This window comes from Trachemys scripta, chromosome 9, assembly GCF_013100865.1.
Source record: "Trachemys scripta elegans isolate TJP31775 chromosome 9, CAS_Tse_1.0, whole genome shotgun sequence".
In the NCBI taxonomy this organism is placed as follows: domain Eukaryota; kingdom Metazoa; phylum Chordata; order Testudines; family Emydidae; genus Trachemys; species Trachemys scripta.
This window is the reverse complement of record NC_048306.1, coordinates 87,338,317-87,361,582: the sequence shown is the minus strand read 5'-3', so window position 1 is coordinate 87,361,582 and position 23,266 is coordinate 87,338,317. Positions and strand designations below refer to the sequence as shown.

Genomic DNA, 23,266 nt, shown 5'->3' with positions numbered 1-23,266 from the left:
TGTTAACACAAAAACCAATTAAACGTAGACATTAGAATGCAGCTAAAATACTTGCCTTTTTTCTGGACTTGTAAATGTAGTTGGTTCGGATTATTTCTTGGTTTTGAAATTAAAATATAATTGTTTAGATCGCTCTATGAGACCGTATAGAAGAAGGGAGGGAATATTGTTCTGTTAGTTTGGGGGATGTCTAGTCAATCGTTTCCTCTTTTACCATGAACAGGGCCTGATCCTGCTTTCCCCACGTACCCCAAGCTTTTATTTGGACTCAGGGGAAGCGTGGGATGCACAAGTAAGGCAGGATCAGAGCCCCTATTGAAACACCATCCTAAACCCCAGGGGCAGATTTATTTTTAAACAAACTACAAGGAAGCGGAATTCGAAATGAACTTCGTCAATATCGTGCAACTGAAATGAGATGATTTCTTCCTGTGTGACAAAATCGAAGCCAGTGGCGGGGGTCAGCTGTGTGGTGTTTAGGTCTGGGGCAATTCACTTGAATATTTACACCTAGTGATTTAGGGTCAAGTTTGTTACAATGAAATAATCTTTAAAATGAAGCGTCCTGACAAGACCGAAGAACTTACAAAAACTCCTGTGACTATTTTAGCCTGAGAAATTGGCTTGGAGGAAAGAAGGCAACTTTTTCTGCAGCACAGTCGTTACCAGAAAGTGTCCTTTTAGAGCGTGCTTTTTGCTAGCATACTGGTTGCTGTTTAATTGCCTCCTAGTCAAAAGGCTTGTTCATAGTGTGTCTTGCCTTGTGTCCTCTAGTTTGTCCCCTTGAAGTTTGTGGTGAGTTAATGATCTGAATCTACTTCTGGAGGATTACCTGAACTCTATGTTAAACTGCTCTAGGGCTAGGAAAATGTACCCTCAACTTCAGTTTTCACCTTCATAAGGGCATAGATAAAGCAGCTTTCCAGCTGGGTTCATTTAATTAATGAATCTGAGCTGTTGTGGGGTAGAGCTAGACTATATTGTTAGTGTTTGATAGAAAACTTCCTTAGGTTTTCATTAACTAAATGATATACAATACCAGAATTCCTTTCCATTCAACTTGAAGGCCAAAAGTGCTCTGGGTCTTGACTTGAATACAAATTCTTTAAGTGCAGAAACAATCTCTCTCTCTCTCACACACACACATTTCTAACAAATAGGTTAATATACTTTCAGTATAGAATATGCCAAACAGGAGAACTTTCCAAATGTAATATTAACTCTATATGTTGGGCTATTGCTGAAAGCTTCGTATAGGCCAGTCATGAAACCTGCAGATAAATGGTGATATGCAGTCATATATAATGATTAGCAATTTGTCATAATATTAGAATAGAACATCCTTTTTAACTTGTCCACAATCAATCTCATTAGATTTGTTTATTTTCTGCATAATTGGAACTATGTATTGGTATGTGTGGAATATTGTGCCATGTTTTGCATGAGTGTTTACATTGTTTTTCATTTATTTTCTTTAGTCTGGCATAGAGGGTTCTGTTATTAACCAAGTCCTGTAAATTGCTTCGATTAAGGGGTATGATTTAAGTGCTAAAGGGGGGAGGGGTTTGGGAAGCATAATATTAAAACAAGATTAATAACTCTGAATCTAAACATCATTTAGTGGATGGAATTTATAACAAACATGAAAATGCTAAATGGGACCTAAAAATAAATTCAATTGGAAACAAAGAAAAAACAAAACACACACAACCCCCAAGAGGACTACCACAGACACTATTCTTAATCATTCTTGTGTGTAATCACAGACAAAAATTATGTCAAAATAGAATTTTAAACGATAAATATTCACTCATATAAAATGAGAAAATCAGATGTTTGCTAAATGAATATATTTTCCATTAGCAATAATTAGCCATCACATTGATTACGGGTAAGCATTTTTCAGGACATGTTTACAACAAATTTATTATCCCTTTCTTAATATGCATATGTTCCAACAATTATTTTAAAAGTCTCACTGGAGAAACATATTTTTGAATAAAACATGCTTAAGTGATTATCCATTTGTTTATTTGAAGACCCATGATTTATCTTTTAATTAGTGTGGCCTGACACCAATAGAAAGATTTACCCTTTCATATTCTTCCTTCTAGATCTTGGATGAGTTTTGCAATGTGAAGTTCTGCATAGATGCCAGTCAACCAGATGTAGGGAACTGGCTCAAGTATATCAAATTTGCTGGATGCTACAATCAGCATAACCTTGTTGCATGTCAAATAAGTGATCAGGTATGTTGTGGGCGCTTTCCGGACTTTTTTGTAAAGAGCTTTATGGTATCAGTGGAAAAAAATAATAGCAAGCCACAGTACATTTTATGACTTGTTTGTTGATTATGGTACCAGGTAAAACACGATTGTGAAATTCAGAATAGAGTCATTTTTACCAGCTATTGCAGATAAGAATTTCCTAATTTTTCACTTTAATATCCTCTTTGTAAAATACATTGTTTTTATTTTACACCTGATATGTAACATATGAAACCAGAATTTTCCATTTGTCATTAATAATATTTTCTAATTTATCATCCAGTTTAATAGGATGGCTAAACTAGTGCTTTCAGTTAATCAAAACATTGTGTGAAATTAATGGAAAATGGAGGTGAAGATACAAATCAAAAACAACCTCCCTCCCCCACCCCCAAAAACCTCTGCAAATATATTTTATATAACTATGGATATGAATATACATATGCATGCATAGAATTATGCCTTCTCATACAATGAGATAGAGCTAATAATAGTTTTATTCTGAACTTATTTATATTTTTAGGTAATTTTTTCCCTTTTAGTTTAGTTCAAGGTTAGGACATTGACTTTTTATTGGATTGAAATGTTAGTTTCCCTCCACCTACCCCAACCTTTAAAATAAGGTTGGGGTAGGTGGAGAGAAATCATAGTAAAACAGTTTGCTTTGAAAGACTCTGAGTACTTGTTATTGTTTTTTTTTTTAACATAAAGGTTTCTTTTAGTATGTGAATACCAAATAAATGCCATGATGAAATGTTTTAATTGAATGAAGTTAGGTTAAGAACATCAAGATTCATTAAAGAAAAGAAACTAAAATTTGAAGGGGTACCAGACAGTGAATTCTCATTTTATATTTAAATGTTCATATCTGTAACTCAGTATTTGATTCTTTTAATCACTGTATTCCATTGTCACCAAATAATTAATTGAAACAGGTGGATTTTAAAGATTATCTTTAGTTGATTTAATTGCCCTGACATTATTGAGAAAAAAATCAAACAAGACACAAAGCTTCAGTTAGAAATCATTCTTTCCAATCAAATGCCAATATATAAAACGAATGTCGGACGGTCTCCCATTTGCAACATCATTACAGGATTATGTATTTGTATCTGACAGAATGATTGATTAAAATTGACTGAAATAACTTTTATAAGAAACTGTGATCAAGTATCATTTTCATTGTAAACTTTTAATATTCAGCATTAAATGCATGCAGCATAAAACAAATCAACCTACCGTGAGATAACTTTATTTTTTACATAGCCACTGATTCAACAAAACAAACAATAAAATTGGTAGATGAAAAATACATTCTCAAATTTACAATATGTTTTATACAGAAAACAGTCAATTCTGTGAATGCAGAGCATTCATTTAATCATGTTGCAAAACGGAAACTATGCAGCTGAGCTCACATATCAATATTTTACATTTAATAAAAGTTGGAATAAATGGATAAGTTTAGGAAAGGAATAATATGAGTTGATAAAAGTGGCTTACTGTCTCCATGTTGATATTTTTGTTCTGCAAATAAAATATGCATTGTATCAGAATCTTTTCCTACACACACACATACATGTTTTGATGTTTTTGAAATTGAAGTTATAGAGCTTAGAAGTTCCTCTTTTTTTAATGCTTACATTTCTGAGATTTGGTGGTGGTAACTGTATTGCTGCCAATGATTTCTTTCATTCACTGGAGACTTATTTATTTTTGCACAGTTGTGTGCTCTTCATAATTCCCTATTTTTTACAGAATATTGTTGCCAAGATTTGTAAATTAAAAACTGGTTGCCTTTCAAGTAGTATGTTGTGTGAGATCTGCTGTCAACAAGAGAAAATGGATTGCTGTTACTATACACACTGAAAATTTATCCCCCAAAATTGTATCTGTCCGCAGGCATTTTATGAGCATAGCCTAAAAAAAATAATTCTATATATGTGTTCTTGAATCTTAAACTGAATAGTTCTTCCAATTGTTAGCTCCTCCTTCTGCTTTACTCTGCACAAACCTGTGAAAGATAAAATAAAATATAATAGGAGACCAAACTGTGAAATTGACATTACGTGGCCAAATATCTGCATATAGAGAGGGCCAAATAAAAGTCAAGTTTAAGCTTATCATGTATATGCATTTGTGTGTACACTATATCTGGGGGTGTTTGTGTCAGTCTGTCTATATAGACGCCCCCTCCCCCCCAACTTGGTTTAAGTCAGAGTTAAGGTTGAGAGAACACATCAGTAAGTTGTCGATAGATCAGTAATAGATGCTAGACAGTTAAGTCAGGAGGTCCCAGTCCTGCTTTGATATGAGAAAGCTGCACTGAGCTCATGGATGAAAGAGCTGACTCAAGAGGTTCTCCTGGTCTGGTGTTTCACTCTGTTTTCCATAAGAAATAAGACCTGCCAACTAGTGAATAAGAAAAAAGCAACAGAGGGTCCTGTGGCACCTTTAAGACTAACAGAAGTATTGGGAGCATAAGCTTTCGTGGGTAAGAACCTCACTTCTTCACTCATCCCATAATGAGCACTCTCATTGCATGAGAGACAATTCTCTACTGAGGCAAGGACAGAGACACTTGATCAGCAGTAACTGTTAACCTCTAATTACTTCAACTCACCTGTAAAATTCACAGGCAAACATTGAACGCTATCTGAAATGGCAAAGGATATTTACCAGCACTCTGACCCTAGTCTGAACACCAGTTTATCGTGCTAAATGCAAGCCTGATTGAAAGACAGGTATGAGCACTAGACTGCTGGAAACAGAGTTTTCAAATAACTCTCTGAACTACCTATAACATAGTCAAGGTGCTCAGCGGAACGTCTTCAGTCAACAAAAAGAGAAAGAAAAACATTTTTTTGTTTTCTATGTGAGGCTTTATGAAAGACATATCTCCCCCACCCCCATGTTCACGTTTGAGGTCAGGTTTCATCACGTTGGATCAACTTTACAAAATGTCTGGGCTTCTTCGTATAACTGTATAAATGAGCTTTGCTGAGATGAACAGCTTGATAATAGTGGGATGCAGTCAAAACATGTATGCTGGATGCAGCTCATATTTCATTTGATTGGGGATGGAGTAGGATTTAAAGGCTGTATGTATGGGTATTTTTTTTGTTTTGTTTCAAATAGAGCTGATATAGGATTTCTCTGTGCTGTCCTCCTATTATCTCCTGTCCTGTCTAATCAGTCCTAAAAGAAGGTAATTCAAGAAGTACATGAATAATAAATTCCACAAATAGTGCACTTTCATTTTTTTCTTTTCCCCAAAGAGCCTACAGTATTTACAGGACTGCAAGGAGGCTGGCCACCATTATTTCACTGGAATATTTATTTCAACTTAAAATCAATTCAGATTTAATACCAGCTTTTGCTATCTTATAAGACTCAAGTTTATTATTGCTAGATCTCTGTCCATTTATTAGCATGATATTTTTAAAAAAAATGACTGTAGAAAGAATAGAATTGTTAGACTTTCTGACAGTTCTAGCATCCCAGCAACACTAATTTTTCAGTACAGATTTTGAAGGAAATCCCATTGAAAAAAGAATAGTAACTATAGTAATGTCTTTTTAAGGGGACTATAGTATATTGCAAATGCACTAGCAAACTGATATCAGTCAGCTTCTAATTATAAAATACAATATTTTTTAAAAGTCCAGTCAGTGGTATTTATACTTAAAGCTCCTGATTATTGTTTTTTAATTTACTTATTGCTTCCAGGCCTCCAACAGTGGCTTAGCCATATATAGAATGCTGGAGGGCTGTGCTTAGGTTTTTCTCAAGGACACAATTATTGGAGATTCATTTTGTTTTAGCTATTGAAAATTCCAGATAGCTCAAGATTAGTTTGCTGAGGATTTTTCTTGTTGAAATCAAATTTTATTATGCTCAGTTATATCTACTGGATAGAAAAGCTAGCAGTATCTCAGTCCTAACAACTATCAAAGTATACAGGGCCAATGTCCTAACTGCTGTATGTTTTACCAGATCTGATCACATCTTAGAGTTTTACAAACTTTTTAAATCTGCAGACACAGCTGTGTGTTTCAGATTTTACTGCCCCTGTCACTACTCCACTCCATACAGCTCTAAGTGGGAGAATAACACAACGGTGGCCATAAGCATCTCTGCACTCCTCAAACAATCCTACTCATATATGCACCTGCAAGGGTTGTGTATTTAAAGAATGGATTTTGTGGCTCCTGCTTGATGATACAATGAAGTTAAGCTTTTGCCTGTTGGCAGTCAGGCAGGCTTATTTACACTACATTTATTTAGGGCTTGATTCTGCCATGCTTCCTCATGCTCAGTAGTTCCTTACTCAGCATATAAGGCCTGGTCCAACTCCCATTATAGTCAGTGGCAGTCTTTCCATAGTCCCATTGAAATGAATGGGACAGTCACTCTTTGTTAGGATGGGAAAATCTTATTGCCGGGTTGTTTTACTTTCCAGCCTACACCAAGGTTGCTTCTTCACTTATTGCAATTACGGTTAATGCTGGCTGTGAAACTCCAGCCTTACATTTTACATATATCTATATTATCTGCGACATAATACACGGTAATCTTTTAACTCATCACACTGTCCTTTCCTGAAGTGATTTAAAATTGGAAGGAAATTTTCAGAAATGTAAAGTCATTATTAATCTTGCCATTTGCGACAAGTCATACTATTGAGATAACCTTGACAACTAATATTTAGTAAATTCAAGAAGACAAGTTCTTTCTGAGCATATGTTGATGATAGATTATTTAATCTTCGTATACTTCCAAGAAATAATATGGAGGATTATCACTGCCAACAGAGAGAATGCCAGGCTGTAATTCACCAAGTGGATTCTTCCAATTCTTTTGTGGATTATAAATGGCAGCAGGGCACTAGCAGAAAATTCTGCCATGTTGTCACTTGAGATATGTATTGTTCTACTTTGTGATTTACCTTATGAAGCATTAGTGCTTCTGGAAATGGCTTGGTGATATTGGTGGACACACACACTCCTTCTCTGAAATTGTGTCAGGAACTTGGTTTTGTTTGGGCCAACATACAGGTACAATAACCAAACCCCCATCTGATCTAATTGACAGCATTGTCACCAGTCTTTGCAGAGAGGCCAAGGATTTCGAATGGGCACAGAGGGATTGAAAAAGTCTCCCATCCCCAGGGGTGGTCCTTCCATGTCAGGGTTGAGGCACATTGACTGGCTCACTATGGGGGAAATTGCATTGCCACTGTGCATGCTGTGTCTATTCTGTGGAAGGCTGTGGTGGTCAGTCACTAGGACTATGGACCTTTTGTGAGCACTGGAATTCACAATGAAAAAATAAAGTGCAGCTGGGTGTGATTTGGATGATGATGGTTAGACACATGCTTGTTATAGTGAGCTGATTACAAAGGGCAGGGATAGGCTCTGCCATTTAGCACCACCACTGGAAGGGACATTGGGAGGCTGCATCACCTGGGGGAAGCACCAGGAGCCGCTCTGCCTCTGGGAGGCAGAAGTCCTGTCTGAGCGCCCCGACTATATTAAGAGGATGCTATTACAACCCTCCATGGTAGTGCTATATACTCCTGCTGGTGTGCTGGTCCTCCTTTGTGAGCTGGTGTGGAGGTGGTGATAGTGGGGGGATAGGTCCGCTCCTCTCCACCTTTCTTGGGATACCACAGACCTCCAGGAGAGAAGGCAGGGAACAGTCTCCATGAGTGAAGGGTCTGACCATTATATAATCTGCCAAAGGGTGTGTGTGTGAGATGTGCATCTCCCCACTTCCTCGCTTTGCACCCATGTAAGGGACAGGCAGAGTCAATCTTTGAGTTGTTTTCTATGGATTTTTGCTGAACTTCTCTAAGTGCCTGATTCAAAGTCCGTTGAGGTCAACAGAAAGACTCCTATATGCTGTACCCAGGCAAAACATTGATTTACTTCAACTGCTCATTTGCCTGAGTATGGCAAGATGGATGTGGCTCATATTTCAAAATTCAGGTGTCCAACTGTGCAAGTTGTTCATCCTAAGATCTAAAATTGCATGTTAGTAATTTGGACTATTTGAACGTTTAATTATAGTCTGTTGCAGAAGTATGTATTAGTTTGCACTTCACATTTTCTGATGGGCTTAAATCCATATTTTGTTGGAGTCTTTTTGATGTAAAAGTTATTATTAGTTTTGGCCATTTAATTTGTTTTGCTTGTCGGGTAAGTTCTACTTTTATTCAGAAATAACACTTTACTATTCTAAGATCAATGCCAATTGGCAGGGCTCAAGAATGTATGCACTTGCTTGCCTAACCTGATTTAAGGGTGTAGTCCTATATTGATGCACAACTTCTTGCCATGTGTATACCCCTTTGCTTTCAGGATTCTAGCCTTGTGACACTAGCAAAAAAAGATTGAACTAAGAGGGTTTGATCCTGTCATTGTTTCACACACACAACTCCAATTGAATTCAGTGGGTGTATGGACATCATGCATGGAGAACGACCGCAGGATCAGTGTCTAACTCTTTTGCTAATTAGTGTGTGTCCAACAATCTCAGCTCGGATCATTCTTCACACCTTGTGATCAGTTTATGAAGTGATACTAACGCCCGCTGAACATTTTGTCCTGAGTGATAAAAATGCACATAGACATATATAGCAAGGGAGCCATTTTAAAACATAATTTAAAGTGAAAGATGGCTATTTTAAAGTGCTATATAGCTTTGAGAAGGTGAAAGCTATCCTTTCATCTGTATCATAGGCAGGACTGTCCTCCCACTGTGCTGATCAAATGCATGAGGCCATGACTGTCAAAAATAAAACCACAGCCTTTTACCTGAAATTTATTGCATTTGAATTTTCGTCTTGTAGGTACTCACACTTGCAGTGCAAGTTTTCCTATTGTTCTATCAACTGGGAGCATAATGCACATAATGCAGTGTAGGATTTCCATTCCAAAACAATAACACATGGTTCTGTGGAGAGGGCTAATGGACCTTATAAGACTTTTATTATGACTATCAATGTGCTTAACATTTTTCATATTCTGTTCCTTTTCACCGTCTTTTTCATAGTCAGCTTCTACTACAGCTGAAATCAATTCAATCCATTTGCCAGTGGGGTACAGGACATGTAAATAGTGAACTCCTTCCTCCTAGAGCTATAAGTAAGTTAAAAACAATAATAATGTAGTTTAAATAGCGCAGACTACCTGCTTCCAAATCTGAATAGCATCTGTTATCTGTGCCAAAATCTGAATTTCCCAACTAGTATTGGGACACATACAGTGTTTTTCAAAGCTGTTGCATGTACAAGAATAAAAGGTTTAGTCAGATGCAAGAGAATATAACTTCTCTTCAGCAGTGAAGGCAACAGATGTGTTCATATCAACTGTTGACTTTGTTCAGATATGTAAACTAAGTGTCCCTTTCCCCCCCCCCCCCCCTGAACTGGTATCGTTCTATTAAACCTTTCCTAGGTGGCTGAATGGCAAATTGAATGATGTGATAGTAAATAAAGAATTCAAACAAAGTGGTATAGATTTCACTGGAGTAAGCAGAGATCAACAGTGAACTTCAAAGTGAGCAGGCGGCAGTGCCTGAAATAGTCGTCTCTCTACAGATTTCACAGGGAGTGCATTTTCTCTATTATTTCAATTATTACAACTTCCTGAATAGGTTGAAGGTCATTCATAATTCACACTTCTGTCATCTTTACACATGCCAAATGCAGTCTATTAAGCATAAATAAAATTTCGAGTGCCTGACCAGGAAAAGTAAACTGGGATTCATAACAATGAGGCCTTATTCATCCCTTTGAAAGTAAATTGTGTATGTTCATTGTTTTTTTTTTTTAATTTCCCTTTTCATCATTGCAGTTTGGTTCCCCTCTCTCCCCGCCTCTCCCTCCCACCCCGCATCAGTAGCATAAACATACTACCTTAAATCAATTCAGACAAAAAAATGAATCAACAAAACCCTCTGCTTCAAACATCCTAAACGTTGAGGGGTGTTTGAAATCCATACCCAGATCTGGTTCAGAATTTTGCTCCTCTCTATATAACGGGCTGAACCAAAACCCCATAACCAAGACCACTAATCTTGGGGCATTTGAACTCTGGCTCTGGACTTGGAAGTTTGGGCCTATTTCTATGACATATGACCCTGCAATTTACAAGGCATATTGCTTTGCCTGTGCATTGTAAATTGCAGGACTGGTGCTGTAGTTAGATAGCAAAGTGGCTTTGATGAACACAAGGGATGAAATCCTGGCCCCATTGAAGTCAAAACTCCCATTGACTTTGGTGATTTCACCCAAAAGATCTTTAAGCTTAATAGTACAAAAATCCATATACTCTGCACTACCATTTCCAACTGCAAGTAATAACATTATGAATATAGTCGGCTATTGGTTTAAAGAGTCAGTATGAAACAGATATGGTCTGAAAGTAATTTATGACCTGTCAGCTTTCCTTGCAGAGGGCTTCCTGATTCTTCAGACCCTCTGTCGTAGCCGATCTTATGCTGGTTTAAAAGAACCCAAGCCAACATATTCCGTTTGTACAGGGCATTGAAGAATTTCCCACTGTTTCTCAGGCAGGACAATTACAATTGGTTTTGGGTGGAGAAAATGAAAAAAATAAATCTTATAGAACACATTTACATGAAATATTAGGAATGTCTACTAAAACCAGATTACATTTACCAACACTATAATATTTTCAGAGTTCAATATATGCTATTTTAAATCCCATTAGGATGCAATTTGGCATATAAATTTTTAGACCAGGTGGAATTTTGTTTTGCATGTGCAGAAATAAAAATAAATAAATTAAATAAATAGCTAAGCAGTTTTTCATTTCCAGAGCTTCAAAAATGTAATTTGGATCCATTTGGGGAGCTTTTTTTTTTTTTTTTTTTTTTTTTACAAGCACAAGATCAAAACATAACTTAGTCTACAAAATATAATTTTGCTGGTGTTTTCCTACATCTCTTCTCTTCACACAACTCAAACTGAAGTCAGTGGGAGTTCTGGGAGCAGAGAGGCTGGACAGATCATTTCTTGGAGGAGACTAATCTCTGCTGGTATTCCAGTTTATTTTCAAAATGCCAGCTCAGTCAGGCTAGACAATTAGCTACGGAACACACACATTAATTAGTTCAACATGTGTACCATGTCTGCAATACAGGAAATGCATCATACTAAGGGTTGTTAGAAGGAAAGCTGATGCATCATAACACACTTCAGTGCAAACAAGATTCCATTTCAAATGCATATGAGGCCCATGTGTCCTGGGTTTGCAACAAAGAGGGGAAAGGTCCATTGAAATATCTTCTATGGCATGGCATGAACCAAGTGGAGGAAATATTAGGCAACACTGCACTACAGCTTTTGTTCATTCCTTGGTATTGATGCACTACTGAGCTCAGAAGTGTGGCTAATTTTACATACTATAACACAGAATCAAAAAGCACCAAGAGTATCAATTTGGGGCAGAGCTGTGAAACCTCAGTGAGAGCTCTGGCAGGGATTGTGGTGCTCTCTCTCCCCAAGCTCTTCCCTGTGCCAGGAGACTGCCTCCCTTGGGGTCCAGCTGTGCAAGTCAGTGCAGTGGGCAACGTCATGATCCTTCCTCCTCTCTGCTCCTTTAAAATAGGTTGCATGGACTGTCTTCTGTGGGAGTTGCATCAAGTCCAGAAAGGAGAAGTCCTAGGGCTCTTCTGAGCTCAGGAACTTCTATTGACTCTAACCCTTGCATGGCGAGTACAGTGGGAACGGAAGATTCCTCACTCTCTCAACCACCTGGCACACCTTGTCTAGGACTAGGGGCAATGTGGCTCAGTGCATGTGTGATGTCACACATTCTGAAAGTGTGTGTGTGTGTGTGTGCGCGCGCGTGCATATTCTAAACAAACCTGCAGAACTCTTGACAAATTTCATTTGATAAAAGCTTAGCAAATGTTGAAATAACAGGTTCTTGATGACCTCCAAAATGCTGCCATAATGTGGCCAGTCTTCAAACCATTATACAGTGCATTAGCCACACAATTTATGATTCCACCATGTCAAACATTTATCCCACTCCAAGCCCACTCCTGCACTCTTCCCATGCATGGAACTATCTTTGGAGGCAAAGGAAGGTGCATGAAGAAGGACTGTAGGAGTGCCTTCAGGTATTTCCAAGACTGAATGTCATGCATCCATTATTTTACTCCTTAATCAGTCAGCAGCTTAGGCTTGTCTTAGGCTCATCAGTCTATATATAAATTAATATTACCTTTCAAGTGCATGGGGACCATTATACTTCTGGAAAAAAGACTCAGATTTAAATACATCTGTCTGAATAAATGGAAAAACAAATGTTGCTTAAAGCAAATATTCAGTGGATGCATGTTGACATCAGATTTATTTGCAGGAGTTAAAAGCTGGCTTCACTTACATGGGTTTCAGTCGTTGATCAAATGAGTTTGGTTGCCCAAACCAGATCCCTGGTGCACCAAAGTCCACATTACAAATCCCCTGCATCATTTGTCACAATTGGCAGTATCTTCTCAAGAGAAGACTATAACAACAGGTCTTGTGGCTCAAGCTTGAGGTGCATTAGCATAGCTGTTTGGGGAGGCAAGCTCAGAACCTCTCTTTCCTCTGGCACTGCTCTCTGTTGGACCCTCACATTCTCAAGAACAATGAACAATAAACATTTGCTTAAAATTGAGAATGAACTCAGCAAAGTTAAAAATCACTAGGTCTCCGCGTCACTGTGCCATTCATGAGTTGCTATGTCACCTTTTTAAACTCCATCAAATAAATCCAGTATTGCTAGTGTAGTCACATATTCTCTCTCTTTTAATATATATGCACATTACACTTCACAGATGTTAACTAGGCTCCTTAAGGACTGTTGCAATATTAATTTATGTATATCCTACAAAGAGTACTTTTAAAATCTTTGTCATTTTGAATGTTCCACTTTGATTTCATGTGCTTGTTTAAATTAGGCAATAATAAGATTAAAACTGATAGTATTAGCAGAGCAAGACAAAGGTCCTGATTCTGATCTGGTTTTACACCAATATAGCTGCGTGGACTTCATAGAGGTACTTGTGATTTACACAAGTATACATCAAAACAGAATCAAGCCCAACGAGACTGTGATATCATAGTACTTCCTTAAAATCCTTTGGCATATGTGTGAAGGCTGCATTCGCTATTGCAAGATTTCACTGCAGTTCCAATATGTCACAATTCAAATGTCAATGTGCTGTTGGAAAGGAAGCTAATAAGTTAAACCTTTGAGAGTTGCCAGCAAAGGAGGTGATTCAAATTGTTGAGAGAAGTCCATTGTTTTCTAAAGGGAAATAGAATTCCAGAATGAAACATGTGACTTATAAGCATTTATCTAAAAGATAAAAAACCACCAAGAAAATCCAAATGACGGTTTGACCAGGACAGCTCTTAGCATAAAGGAAAAGGGAGTTGTAATCTTGACAGAATGGGAGGGGAAGTTGTGTACAAACTCCTACTCACGGCTTTTATTGGGAAAGCACACAGTAAACAGTAGGCTGCAGCATGTGTACATTGTGACGGATGCGTTTTCCTCAGAACTTCTTGTGTGGAATAATCACAGCCTGTCTTGTGAAAATGCTGGTGCTTATTTCAGTATAACTGCACTGCTTGCAGACTTCAGGTGGCTGAACTGCTGTTCTCAAAACAAGCCACAGAATGTCTTAAAAAAAAATCAGAGGAAGCTCCTCATTAAGTTATTTTTAGATATTTAGCACATATTTGTGGTTGAGGCCCCTTATAAAAAAAATAAACAATTGGGTTTTAGGGCCACCTACTGGAGAAAAATGATAATGGCACATGGGTTAATCTTGTATTTTTGTGCACTAATTAAGATATGTCTGCGAGGAAAAAATAGATGTAAGATGGTTTTTTGCAAACAAATGTTTTTAAATGGTTGCAGCTAACAGTTGCCTTTTCTCTTGACTCAATAAAATTAGTATTGAGAGTCAATAGTTTTAGAGAAAACCCTGATCCAGCATCTATGAGCCTAGCAAAATATCGTTTTCAAGTGTTTGCATTCAACAAGTTTCCTAAAATTTGCTGATGTTAATTGAGTTGCCTCTAGACTATGCCTAGTGGAGCTTTTTTTTTTTTCCTGATCTGCACCTTTCCTTCTGAAACAACAGGGGAAAGATAGACTTTGTTCCCTTCTCATTAAGTCCTAATTACTCAATTCCTTGAAAATCTCACAATCACATGTATGAGTTTTCTCCAGGATACACACTGGCCAAAAAGTATGCGGTCCTATTTACCCCAGTGCATTGCACTAGTTCTCTTCCTCATTCTTTCCTGATAACTATCGTGGAACCCAGTTGCCAGACTCTGTAAGGTTTTCCTACAGCTGTGACATCCAGCTTCATGACACTCTCCACAGGCAGTAGGTTTATCACCAGCTGTGTATGCTGTGTGGCTGCTGATGGGCTCCTTGGGCCATTTTCTCATTGTAGGCAAATTTTTCCTTTGATTCACGTTTGAAGCTAAGGGATAATCAGCAGCATTGTTCTGTACAAGCCTCCCATAACATGTCATTGCAGAATCTTTTTCCCGATGAGCACATTTTAATCCAGCTTGTTCTCTCTCCCTTGCGTTTAAGTGGTGCAACTCCACTGACTTCAGTGGGGTTACTCCTAATTTACACCAGTGTAATCAAGAAGAGAATCAGACCTTCTGTGTGTAAATCTGGAAAGACTCATTAGGGTACATTCATAGCTCATTGGCAGAGCAGCAGGGAACTTGTTTTATTGATGATTTGTGAATAGGATATGTATTATTGGAAGATTTGTGAATTGACAGTGACTTTCACAACCCTCCACTCATCATCAGCTCATTTCTTGGCATAGTTTGTTGAAAGCAAGATCTTTTTTTCATAGGACCAAAGAGCAAAAAGGATGGGGCCAGATTCTCTGCTAATATAAAATTGGCATTGCTCCATTGACTTAAATAAGTAAAGGGTCTGGCCCCATATTTAAACCTTGCTGTGCCTACAAGCATTACTTCGTACACATTTACCTCTTGTGAGATTCACTGTGATTCTGTTTTTCAGATATTCTACAGAGTTGTAGCAGACATTGACCCAGGAGAGGAACTGTTACTATTCATGAAGAGTGAAGATTATTCACATGAAACAATGGCTCCAGATATTCACGGTTAGCAACTTTTTACCCCAGCCTATCTAGTTTGATACAAAATGTCCATTGAAAATAAAGTTGGGTAAATGTCTTGTTGCTGGTGGAACCTTCCTGAATCAATGGTATTGTAGCAGTGTAGCTAAGAAGGAGCTTTTAAATATATATATACACACACTTATCTATTTATTTCTCTGCAAATCCTGGCAGTAAATACACTAATAGTGCCCAATTTTTAACATGACCGAAACTGTTAATTCAGCAACGAGTTTTACTGTTGTTTGTGACAATAATATCCCCATTGCTGATGTGGTTTAATTGTTAACCTTTCTAACTTTCAACGATTTCAAGGTTAGAAATGAAAAGTCCCTAAAATAAATAATGAAAGATTGCCTGGGAGTGAGCTGATGTCTGAAATTGCTTTTGGGGGATTTTCTGCCATTCATAAACTACAGGAGTGCATGATGCCCCTTATGTGAACTGTAGCCTGAGACTCACTCCGGCACCCTGTCTGCAAGTTTCTTTAAAGTGAGATTGTGCTCTGAAAAGTAACTGCAAAAATAGCATTATGAGGTTCTGTGCTTACTGTGTCTCAACCACGCCAGATCAGACTTGCTCCGTTTACAAGCAAAGAGCTATTTTTTACCTTCCAACCCTGCAGACAGCTCTCTAGGATTTTTTTCTGCCTCCTGTATTAGCAGTAATAAAGATTCCACTGTCCACATTTTTCCTGTAGTTGTATCTCTACAACCTCACTCTCTTTCGGATTCTACCCTGACCTATTACACTGACCATGCCCAACCTCATTGTCTGCAGTGGGGTCCGACAGGTGTAACCAAGTGTACAATTAGGCTTTGCAATTGGAATTGAGTAAAGAATTCTGTGATGATGCACAAGGAGGAATAGAGTCTAGCTCGTTATCTCGTTAAGCTGTGTTGGCTGTGCAGGACTAACACAGGTGCACAATGGTTGCAAAGTTTTTGTCACTCTCAGGTGAGCATATGTGATCCTGTATACATGCAAAGAGCAAATCTAATGAGTTAAATGGTGCCTTTTTGAAACCTTCATCTTTCAGAGTAAAACTATTCGTCCATAACTCACTTGTTAATTTTTTACCCTTTACACACAAACTGTACCTAAATTGCGTAAGTAGTTATTCATATCCTGCAAATTATATAGACTCCAAGAGACTTCCAATGTGTTTATAAAGGAATGCCCTGTTGTCTGCAGAGCAAAGGGCTGCGTTTACATCACAACTATAGGGTCTCCATCCAATACCCAGCTGTGTGTAGTGGGTGAGGATTGTGCTAAAGTGTACTGGGGGGGAAGTGGGGCACCAGCCATTGCCTGAACATTCAGAAATCATACATAGGGGCTTCCTCAGGGTTCCACACTGGCTTAATTTACCCCTCCCCCACACCTTTGGATGAAAAGAGCAGGATTTTTGCCCCTTTCATTTCCTCTGCAGTTTTTTTTTAAAAATGGAAGCAGTAAATAGTAACTTTGTCAAGCCATTGCTGAAAACCTTCAAGGTTTCAAAAAGGCACCATCATCCTTTTAAAGTGCAGTGTTCTCCATGACTACTCCATGTGGTTAGAGTAATTAATGCATCATTGTAAAATGCTCTGCAACCACACAGAGATAGACACATTCTCAATCTGGCCTTTTGTTTTACTAATTTGGCTAATTTTTAAACTAATTTAATATATAACTGGCCTCACTGGGAGTTTTGCCTGAGTAAGGACTACATAATCAGGTTCTTATGGTGGTAGTTTCTTTGGGTAGGTTCCCCAGCTTGACCCCCCTTTCTGCTAAGTACTTAAACACATGACTAATATTATCCATATGAGTACACAAATAGACTATTCATGGTTAAAGTTATATACATGCCTAAGTGCCTTTCTGAATCAGAGTCCACATACTTTTTACATCTGCAATATTGACAGGATAGAAATAAAACTAGGACATGTGACTTGACACAAAGACAGTCAATGTACAATTTAACAGATGGAAAAAAATGTGCATCAGAGGATCTGGCTTTCCTAGTTGATATTTCAGAGTCTCACTCAGTTAATAAGACTATCAAGTATTATTTGATTTTGTTTGTGAAATAACTCCACACTCATCATACTAGTTCATTTTTATGGTGGCCTTTGATAAGAAATACATAGGGATTGGCCCTGTTCTCACTGAAATCAATGGCACAGCCTAGTGACTTAAACTGGACAGGAATGGATGCTTATTCAGAGCATGGTGTCACAGAGACACTGGGTGATGCTCTGGAACTACTCCATATGAAGCCAACCAGGGTCTCAGGTTACAAAGGACACCCGTCATAGCATACATGCAGACAGCTGGAGCAGTCGCACCTGCCCCAGTGGTCTCAGCCAAAGTCACACACCCCTATTCCCACCACTGAGGTATTGGTGCAGCACACAGGGAAACTGAGGCACATGCAGTATTCATGCAAAACAGTAAAACTCACATAGGCTCAACAGTCAGGCTGACATATAACATAACAAGGGAAAATACCCACTTTGTCACACATGGGTAGGAGAGGAAATGTCAAAACGTCTTTAAAACCTTCAAAAATATCCTATAGGGCATTTTCATACAAGTGTTTGTGCCTGAATCAGTTTAGACCTCACTCCAAAAGATAGGGGTTGCCCACTTCTATCTATCCATCCACCTAGCTCCCATCACCACAATATTTGAGGATAATGATTTGTGTCTTGTGTTAATCTCAGGATCCTCTATCAAAAATATCCAAGGTGGGTAATAGATTATTCCGCACTGATATAAAAAAACCTGGAAAAATGAAATATCCTTTCTCCTCAGATTCTTCCTTGTTCTCTGAATGGGCATAGGTTTTGTTGCAAAGCAGTGGTACAGCTGATGAAATGGTAGTTAAAAATATGTCTGAAGTCCATCGTAGTGAACTTGTCTCACTGCACCATGTCTCCTACAACTTATAACCAACTAATTTGCCTTCCAGAGGAGCGCCAGTATCGTTGTGAGGATTGTGACCAGCTATTTGAGTCCAAGATGGAACTAGTAGATCATCAGAAATTCCCATGCAGCACACCTCACTCAGCATTTTCTATGGTGGAGGAGGACTTTCAACAAAAGCTTGACAATGAAAATGATCTCCGGAACATGCATGACATTCAAGAATGTAAAGAGTGTGATCAAGTGTTTCCAGATTTACAAAGGTAGGAATAGCCACTTAAAATCAGACACCTACAATAGGTCTAATTCTGTATTGGTTTCAGTAGGAATGCACAGGGTGTAAGTTTGTGCAGAATTTGACCCAATCTTCTAAAACAGAATACATATGAAAACAGAATCATAGAATGTTAGAGTTGGAAGAGACCTCAGGAGGTCATCTAGTCCAATCCCCTACTCAAAGCAGAACCAACACCAACTGAATCATCCCAGCCAGGGCTTTGTCAAGCCAGGCCTTAAAACCCTCTAAGGATGGAGATTTGTTGGAGATTTGTTTAGGACACACTGATCAGAACATTCTTTATTTAACCTTACAGTTATTATGTGTAAGTTGCACACTCAGGCCTGATTTTGAAGCCCTTATTTGTGAATGAATTGAACCCTAAATGCAACTGGGCCAGATCCACAGCTGATATAAATCAGCACAGCACCACTGAAATCAGTTGAACTACAGTGATTTACACCAGCTAGGACCTGATCTAATTATTCTTCTTGTCCTAGGCAGAAATAATTCAGAACACTTCTGCATAGTGTTCATAGTTTGACAACAGTTTTTTCTGCCCACACTAGCAGTGGAAGGCCAATTAAAACGAGGCAAAACTAGCCACTGTAAGTCTGCTATATCTTAAAATATGTTAGATAGAAAAAATCACCATATAGCAGCACAAAGCTGAAGATGATCACAGGGACCCATGAAAAACACACCAGTTTCCTCTTTTTCTGGAAAAAAATGTTATAGGGCAGTATCCCGGTTCCATTGAAAACAATGACAAAAACAGTGGCTTTGACTTTGGCTTCAGTGGGGGGAGGATCAGGCCCAAAATACCTAGTTACAACATGTGAATTCTCATTTTCATCTAATGTGATTCTAAAAGCAGTAACATTAAAGTACAGTGAAATCTAACAAACACTAGTGATGATTCATTGTCACTGAGTGAGAGCAGCATTTTTACGCTGCACTTTGGGCTCAGTTCTGTAAAGAGCAGAGTACCCTCAACTCCCTAAGAAGTTATGGGTGCGGCGGGCACTCAACACCTGGCAGGATCAGGCCCCTTCTCGTCTGTAAATATAATACATATATATAAATATGTATACAAATAGATAGTACAAATTTGATATGGTGGGAATCATTTGTACATTTCCCGTCCCAGCAGTTTTCTGCAGCTACTTAAAATAACGTATTGCAGTGCAGATTACATTGAAATGTGGCAAATTATTGTGAGGCATTGAGCAGACACAATAATCATTGCAACAACTTCCTCACACGTACACATCTGTGTGTCTGTGCTGGGTCTCTTGATACTTGACGCTTACCTGCTGCAGGGGGAAGTTGGCCCCAGCTACTGACATTTAATAGTAAAAGTCAGGGAGCTGAATAACAAAGTCATGGCCCAGATCCCCAGCTGGGGTAAATCAGTAGTGCTCCATTGAAATTAGTGGGTCTATGCCAATTCTTTCTCTCTCCATTATGCCAGCACACCATTTTGAATGTTCCTATTCGGTGTCTCTTCGTTTAATCCCCTCCCCGCCTCCCGGCATATGTAATATAGTCCTTTTGGTTTATTCTATATATAATATGGAACACTCTTCTATATTTTTCTGCCTTGAATAATCTTTGTCATGTACTAGCCTTTGAATAATTCAAGTAGTTCTGGGACTGACTGCGTTGGCTCTCATTTTTCACTGTTTCTCTCACCACAGCACATCTATTTATGATGACTCAGTCTTTATTTTCTGCCCTATGTCTCGAATCTTTAATATTTTAAGATAAATTTACATTCGTTCAGTAACTACCCTACATTAGATATTGTCTTCAAATGTAGAAAAGAACTATTAACACTAGATAATTTGCTACAGAAATATGACACTCCAGACTCTGCTCACAGATACACTTTGGCAACCTTGTTTATTTTACCCAGCTATCTCAATTACTTTGAATCAGTCACTTCGGCTGAAAATTACACATATTGGACCAACTTTTGTTCAGTATTATTCAATGAATGAGGCATTCTGCATGCACAGATGCACACAGCATTCAGGGTTGATGGCCAGTAAATGGTACAAGTATTTGGCCAAAACTCTTGCAGAAATATAATATGAGGAAACCACAGCCATTCCTGACAGAATGAAAGAGGAGTCTGGTAGAGTTAAATGTAACTGGCATCCACAGGGAAAAAAGCATTTTTATGACCTATGGCTGAGCATGAAAATCACAAATCAGACTGGAGACCCTAAGCTAAAAACCCACCATCTTTGGTCAGTTGAATCAGTAGAAGTCATTGGAGCTTTGTCTGAGGAGGGACTGCAGAATGTGTCCCATATTGGTGGGTTGGCATGCGCTCTGATAGTAATGGCACCAGACCTTTTTTTTCTAGTCTTTCATGTGTATCTGCTTATAAGACATTGTGATATTTTCTGTCCTCCTAAATTTTAAATATATGAGAGAAGATTTTGTATGTAACCAGACAATAGAGGTTATTTAAAAATATTTCTGCCTGCTTGTAGCCTGGGCACATTAATAATAGAAAGGCATAGAACAAACTGAAAAGAGTTCAGAGAAGTGCAACAGAAATAATTAAAGGGCTGGAACAATTGACTCCAAAACTACTAAGTACATTTAATGTAGCTAATGATAACTAGGGGGGAACATGCTATTAGTCTGCAATGCTTAGGGACCTGATTCTGATCTCATTTTCACCGGTTTCATCCTACTGTAAATCCACTTACTTCAATGGAGTTATTTCTGATCTACATTGGTGTACGAGAGATCAGAATCTGGCCCCAGTGAAGGATAGGAATACATTTTTAAAAGTGGCTAGCCAAATATAAAAGAAAATTTCTTTAAGATAGTGTTTCAGTGACATCTCACAGCAATCAGGCTAAATATATAGATATCGAAAGAGATTGAATGGATAAATGTTGGAGAAATTGTGGTGAAAGAGGAGACTTTATGGATATGTGGTGGACATGTCCAGTCATTAGAGTGTACTGGGATACAATCCATAATCACGAATTGCTGGACACTTACTGCCAAATGATCCAACAGTAATCCTTTTGGTACTTCCTAGTAGAAATGGTTACACAAGAGGAGATGAAGAATTAATTTCTCATTTGGTAGCAGCTGCTCGGCTATTGGTGGGCTCTCACTGGAAAAAGGGAAATAGTCCAACCATACAGGAATGGTTCAAAAACTATGGAAGATTGTGGTTATGGAAAAATTAACACACCAATTATGTACCCAGCCAAATAGACAGAGGACAGATAGATATTTAGTTATCTTTTATTCAATATCCAATATACATTCACCTGTGTAAAAACCTCAGCACACCTGTCCAATTTTTTGAATATTAACATTTGATAGACATGCCTGATTTGCTAAATATGTGTATAGAAATTTCAGTCAATTTAATAAAATCACTAGAAGCAACATAGGTGTTGTGATCTGATGACTCTATTCCTCTATAATGTCTCTTTAAACAAAAGCTAACTGTTGGAATGATTGTTTTGTTTCTGCTATTTACATGACAAGGGTTTGTACACTTGTTAAAACTTCCTAACTAAATAAATAGTTTTTAAAAATGTGGCTGGCCAAAACACTAGAAGATGTACTGTTCTGGCATGGAGATGAACTCCAATGAGACAATATTATGGGCCTGATTTTGAAAGATGATGAGCAAAACTCAAAAGGAGTTGCACTTCTCAGAATAAGGCCCTCTAGGTCTTTCCCCTCTAGTTTCTATAATTATGTGATCTATTAAAATGACTTCTCTTCCTGCCACTTCATTTTCATATCTAACCTGGGCTGCAAATCACTGATAAAACTGGGTTCCTCTTTAGGTGTTGTTGAGACCTCATGAAGCCTGTTGTTGTCTTCACAGCCTAGAGAAGCACATGCTGTCCCACACTGAAGAGAGAGAGTACAAGTGTGATCAGTGTCCCAAGGCTTTTAACTGGAAGTCCAATTTGATACGTCATCAAATGTCACATGACAGTGGAAAGCACTATGAGTGTGAAAACTGTGCCAAGGTACAGGAATTTGTAGGATATTTGGCTTGTCTCTGTGTATCATTGTGTGTTTTATGAGATATAAAAGCAAGTTTTGGGTGTGGAAACCTGGGGGTCGGGGGCAGATTGAACCAGTATTCAACAGGAGGTCATACCAGTACTCCTCTAGCCATCCCATCAGTTTCCATAGCATTTAAGCTTTCATTTAAAATATTTTCATTTTCTTGCCCTTATGATTTTGAAGGTAACTCCCGAATATGACTTAATGCAATACTCAGTCAGGGGCCAACCATGCAGGAAGTTGAGTGCACTTTCCATCCATTGAGGTCAATACTCAGCCCCTTGTGAGGGATGGGACTTTCAGACAGATATAATAGTTTCAAGAGGGATGTGTACTTCACCCATTTACTCAGGCAGTGATTTTGTAGCCTAATGACGTCAAGGTTATTAACTATTGCACTTGCAAGCACGTTAGCGGAACTATCCATCTTTTCTGGGAATGGGGGTAGAACCTTTTCCCCCCAGTCTGATCCCAATCTCAGGAAACTGTAAATATATTTTGAAAGGTGAACCCTCAAATTAGTATGGCCTGCTAA

General features: G+C 38.3%; 1 protein-coding gene across 9 annotated transcripts in view; it reads left to right on the top strand.

The window, feature by feature from the left end:
* Positions 1–23,266, top strand: part of MECOM (MDS1 and EVI1 complex locus) — a 462,967-nt gene that overhangs the window by 398,052 nt on the left and 41,649 nt on the right. For 8 of the 9 annotated variants that reach the window (XM_034782089.1, XM_034782087.1, XM_034782088.1 and 5 more), the window contains 4 exons: positions 2,115–2,249; positions 15,359–15,461; positions 18,436–18,652; positions 22,544–22,691. In XM_034782089.1, the coding sequence (XP_034637980.1) occupies positions 2,115–2,249; positions 15,359–15,461; positions 18,436–18,652; positions 22,544–22,691 (603 nt within the window). Of the gene's footprint in view, positions 1–2,114; positions 2,250–9,349; positions 9,416–15,358; positions 15,462–18,435; positions 18,653–22,543; positions 22,692–23,266 lie in introns of those variants that run through there. The other variant, XM_034782092.1, reaches the window with a different exon arrangement.